Source organism: Formica exsecta, unplaced genomic scaffold, assembly GCF_003651465.1.
Source record: "Formica exsecta isolate Colony F162 unplaced genomic scaffold, ASM365146v1 scaffold362, whole genome shotgun sequence".
In the NCBI taxonomy this organism is placed as follows: Eukaryota; Metazoa; Arthropoda; class Insecta; order Hymenoptera; family Formicidae; genus Formica; species Formica exsecta.
Genome location: NW_021850867.1, coordinates 146,208 through 151,695, shown reverse-complemented (window position 1 = coordinate 151,695; position 5,488 = coordinate 146,208). Strand labels below are relative to the sequence as shown.

The window sequence follows — 5,488 nt, the reverse complement described above, 5'->3', positions numbered from 1 at the left end:
CAAAAATTTTTATACCCCCCCCCCCCCCATTCATATTTTGTAATTATCATTTATTCCGTTTTTGAATGGATTGGAAGAAAGTCATCAAAATAATTTATGTATCCCGTTCTCTATAAACAAGTGCATATTTTCGTACTTTTCATAGTTGGTTCAATTATTCACAACAGTATTGGTCAATTCAATCGAGTTAAATATCGCATATATGTATACATATTTCAAAACTTTTTCTACTCTATTCATTTCCTCAGTAAGGTTTCAGCCTATTTCAATATTAAAAAAAATTTTGATAGAAAAAAAAAAAACATTTATATATTATGCCAGTGTAGCAATAATCCATGTAATGCATTGAAAATAGCAAAACACAGTAGTGAAGCGTATTATACTATGTATGTGAGTGTGGGTAAGGTTTAGGCTGAGTACCTGAACCTGAGGGGCGTTTTCCGAGTCGGATGGGGCCTTAGCATCAGTGCCTTGGCTTCCTGGCACAGCTTGGTTCTTTCCACGACGAATTCCGCGGTGGATCGTCCATTTCTGGAACGTTCCACATTTACGTTCACATACCGATGTAACCGTCCAACTAAACTATTGCTTATCTCTTATATGTGCAAAACATTTAGATAGATTAAACGTTCCTTTTTTTTAATATCACGCGTGTGAAAAAATATCGTAAAATTTCCATTTATATACGTTATAAATTTTTTATACCCTACATACATATATAAAAATATCTATATACGATGATTTCTTGTTACCATTAATGTTACATAACATTGTTTCTTTTACCCGCTTCAATTATAATCATAATGTCTTATCGTGTGGATACATTTTTTTTTATATAAGTTTTAAAACTGTTATATTATTCTCCATATTACCAATTTGTGCCACGACAGTATAATTATTTGCAATATAATCGCACAAAACAGCCAGAACAGTAAGCTTGTACACAAAGAAATATCTTTATAAGAGAATGGAAAGAAAAAGAGAGATATTAATTGGATATGATAAAGAATTAGGAAAAACAAAGAGTCTCCCTTTGCTGCAATTATTGCATTTAATGTTAGACTCTGTTCTGTCTTTTAGATTTATATATCTGTATTAAAATGCTATCGTTTAAAATAAGAAAAAAAAAGAAAGAAAAAAATGTTTTTTTACGCAAAACAAAATAGAGCACATGCATTAAATTTTATTGCTCAAATTAGTTTTTCAAACAAATTCTTACTTTTTCTTCAGACTCGCTATCTGTGTTGGAACCGAGCTCGCTTCCGTTTTCGCTGCCATTCTCGCCTTCTTTGCAGCCGCTTGTCAATTTACGTGCTTGCCTGTCCATCAATGATGTCCTACTTCGTGTTTTTTTCCAGCCATAATAGTACTTGACGAGGCTTGCGATAGATTTGTCAGGGAGCTGTATACATAAATCATCACAAATATAAATCATTTATATAAATCTTAACATCTAAAATATTACAGAATTATATGTTCTAATATATTCCTTTCTCTCTCACTTTTTCTGTATTTAATTGTATAAATTCCATTTTAAATAATTTGTAAGTTTAATTATATGTGTGTGTGTGTATGTAAAATTTAGAAGCATCAATGCATATATGTTTGTTTCCTAAAATCTTTGATGTTATATTATCATTAATAATATATAAAAAAATTAATATTAATTTTTATTATGCTCTCATTATATTTACATGTAATTTTATTGTATATAATTATAAAAAGATATCGCGACATAACCACAATTATCATGTTTTTAAATTTTATATTAACAGATAGCTTATTCTCAAGAGAAAAATCTCTCCAATAAATAAAACTTTCTCGATTTACTAAATGAAAAATAAGAATTTTTTTTATTAGTTTAAAAAAGTATTATATCTTCAAAGTCACTTTTCTTAGCATACTCTAAAAAATTATTAAAATATTATACAAGTTCTATAATACTTAAATCTAAACATAACTAGTTAAAAAAATATATATTGTTAATTACTATTTTCATATTGTATTAAATAGCTTTTCATAGAACATATAATAAATAGAAATTAGATCTCAAACAGATCTAAATATCATAGAATATTTTATAAATAAATAAATAAAAATGTACCATTTGCCGAATGCGATGAAAACTCTTGCCATGAAATTGAAATGCTTGCTCAAATAATACTTTATCTTCAACCGTCCATTCATCAGGAAATGGTGTGAAATTTGCTAGATCCAGGACTGCACGTTCCAAATTATGTTTATGCCAAAATAGCATTCCCAATGCCTGTTCTCCATTATAACCATATTTTTCTTTAGCTAATATTATGTATTCATCAACTAGAAAAGACAGAAAACATGTTAGTTAAACATAAATTTTTGTTTGTACAAATTAATTGATACATAAGTCTTCATTACTTACGTTTCTGATCCGGTATATCTGTGGTTGGTGACCAAACTAATAATGCTCTATCAGGACATTGATCCAATCTACGTTCTAAAATATATAATGCCATATTGAATACAAGTTTTATGCTATTTAATTCTACATTTTTGAAAATTATATATATATAAAAATTAAATACCATTAACAGGAACAAGTTCAGGAACAATCACTTGGTAATCTCGTCCAACTCTTATTTTCTCTGCCGGAACTTGCAAAACATTATATGGTTAATGTTTCTGTCAGATTATATATAATAAATAAGATTTTATATTTTTTACCATTTAACTAATTTCATTTTTTCATTTTTTCATCTATATATATATATATAGGAAAGTTGTGTCATTTTTAGACTACATTATTAATATTACAATAAAGGAATATTTCTTTTTAGAAGACTTTTTTAAATGTAAATACAAAAGAGAATATTTGCCATTCCAAGCAATATTTGCATCTATAAAAGATGTTTAAACGAAAAAAAGTGGAGCGCGTAATTTGAAGATCTGGATTAAGATGAAACTGTCCTGATTCAACAAACATCAAATAAAATCTTTGCGCAAAATAGACGTTATAATAGCTGATAATCAAAACATCTGTATCGATAGCGATAACATGAAAATAGGTGATACCTCCATCCTCCTCGCTGGAAGATTCCGTCTGTGCGTTAGGGCTGGGGCCTCGCGATCTGCGACCGTTCCGTACATTTTCCGAGTTTCTCTCTGCCAAGACCATCGTCGTGATGGCTTGCTCGTTAATTGAATCGAATATCAATTACCGTTGTAGCAGAATGATGTGTTAGAGAGATGTGTTAACAGAAAATCCCTCGCGAACGTGCGATGGAACACACAGCTCGCTTACACAGTTCGCCTCGAAACTGCACGACGATATCGAGTCCGATCGAAATTCCTCAAAGCAGCGCTTCGCGCGACCGTAGCGAAAGTAAAATGGCTGCCCGCCGCGCGCCACCTCATTGGTCAGCGGATTGCGTTTGAGAAAAATGGGTCAATTCTTACCGTGCGTGATAATAAAAGCAACTTTGAAGAACAAATGTTGCCAAAAGTGATTTCTGCTTTATTCCTGTTTCTTCTGTTTTCTCCTGTATGGCATTTTTTATTTTGTTTATACCTGAAATCGATATACACAAAAATATAATCGATAATAAAACTCGATTTTGAAAATATGAGATAATCTTTTATATAATTTTCAAATGCCATTATACATTAAACGAACGAATAGCGAAAATAAGGATTTTTTTTATTGAAATTCGAAAGGTATGTAAAATATAATTACGTCATAGTGTGAAAGTAAACATAGAGAGTGCACTCTACTTGGCATTACAAAACTTTGAAACGTTTGATTGACCAATCAAAACGAAGTATTCTTTGCGTCTTTTGAAAATGTCACGAGATATACGGTCGCGCGAAGTTACACCTACGAATCTCTCGACGCTCTAGTTAATTTTGTCAATAATTTTCGTACAAAGAATAAATACTACTCTCTCGACGAATGAGATAAAGTCGTTCTGTTACTTATAAAGAAACGATGAGACAATCACGATGATTTTAATCAGTATAATTTTAATATTTGGAATAACCTCGATTACGTAGGACGCTCTGAGGTTGAATATTGTTCCGTCGTGGTGTTACCGTCGTAGACATATCGGTTGTCACATACTTCTATTATCCATGATTCTATCGTTCCATATCCATGTCCAATGTCCCATCATGACATCAGTCTCTCACAGTCTCCCATGGACTGCCGACGGTATTGTGTGAGAAGTTTTTGCCACCAATTTAACGTAAATATCACATTTATGGAGAATTTGGCGTTGATTTTGCTGCATGCTTCATCGTAATCGTCGTGCTCGCGTTTGGCTGCGCAGTTCATTGCTCGTTGTCACTTCGTTGTTTGTCTCCTTGCACTTTCATTCCTGTAATAACCAAAAAATTTATCCTTCAGGCAATATCTACATACACACTGTTTCTTCTTTTTGCGATAAAACCACGCTTTATCGCTACATCTTCTCGATTTATGGATCTAACATCCGGTATCGAAGATACGAAGAATCTTTAACATTCCTTATGATTTGTGATTTGTACCGTTCGCGACAAATTTTTGTTCATTAGCTAATTACATATATTAATAAATAATTTGGTTTTTCGTTTTTAACGCTTATATCTTTGCACTGTTTACCTATGGCTTTCTATTTGCACATATGCTTAACTGATGCTCCATAGTTTCTATAGTTTTATTTTGAAATATCTCAATTGTGTCTTCATTGATATTGCATATTAATTGTTTACTGTATAGATAGCCAAAACCTTTTATTATTATTATTATTGCTATAAAGTCTTGTTAGTCATATATCTCTGTTCTTTGTGATTATATAAATTGTAAATATGTGCAATTGTATATATTGTTAGGGGATTAGATGCGTTTACTGTTATATTCTGTATATATGTGTGTGTTCTTATCATAAATTAATATTACTTTAAATTCTGATTTTGCTTTTTAAACACTTTTTATTTTCCATATATAATTTGAAACGTGTAAATTTGTGTGTGTATACATATAACATTATCATAATTGATGAAACAATAAATATAAAACTATATTCCATGCATATTTATATATATTTTTTTAAATTTATATTATTTTAATATTATATGAAAACTATTTTGTATATATTCTTTTTTGATTTTTATTGCAGATGATTATTTAAACAAAATAAATCAGCTTTAATTTTAACCATAATTGTTTTTCAACGAAGAGACACAAGAACAATCTACAAAAAAATGAGGGTTGTTGCACTAATCAGTGGTGGCAAAGATTCTTGCTTCAATATAATGCAATGTATAGCAGCAGGTCACGAGATTGTGGCGCTGGCTAATTTATACCCTATTGAAAAAGGTACTAAGATACATTATATTATCTGAAATATTGATATTTTGATCATGAATTACTAATGCATATTACACAACTGATGCATCATTCAATTGAATATAATTTATAATATGAAATTATACTCTATATCAATATTATAATTTATATTTATACATTATAATT

General features: G+C 30.2%; 2 protein-coding genes across 4 annotated transcripts in view; one reads left to right on the top strand and one right to left on the bottom strand.

Annotated features, from left to right (window-relative positions):
- LOC115238869 (REST corepressor 3) overlaps positions 1-3,352 on the bottom strand; it is an 8,615-nt gene extending 5,263 nt beyond the window's left edge. The window contains exons 1-6 of one of the 2 annotated variants that reach the window (XM_029813002.1): positions 3,052-3,352; positions 2,565-2,633; positions 2,402-2,476; positions 2,105-2,319; positions 1,220-1,402; positions 421-531 (exon numbers count right to left, since the gene is read on the bottom strand). In XM_029813002.1, coding sequence (XP_029668862.1) covers positions 421-531; positions 1,220-1,402; positions 2,105-2,319; positions 2,402-2,476; positions 2,565-2,633; positions 3,052-3,154 — 756 coding nt within the window. In that variant the 5' untranslated portion in view covers positions 3,155-3,352. The remainder of the gene's footprint in view (positions 1-420; positions 532-1,219; positions 1,403-2,104; positions 2,320-2,401; positions 2,477-2,564; positions 2,634-3,051) is intronic. The other variant, XM_029813003.1, reaches the window with a different exon arrangement.
- Positions 3,353-4,088: 736 nt separating this feature from the next.
- Positions 4,089-5,488, top strand: part of LOC115238924 (diphthine--ammonia ligase) — an 8,946-nt gene continuing 7,546 nt past the window's right edge. The window contains exons 1-2 of one of the 2 annotated variants that reach the window (XM_029813111.1): positions 4,089-4,220; positions 5,133-5,332. In XM_029813111.1, the coding sequence (XP_029668971.1) occupies positions 5,218-5,332 (115 nt within the window). In that variant the 5' untranslated portion in view covers positions 4,089-4,220; positions 5,133-5,217. Of the gene's footprint in view, positions 4,221-5,132; positions 5,333-5,488 lie in introns of those variants that run through there. The other variant, XM_029813113.1, reaches the window with a different exon arrangement.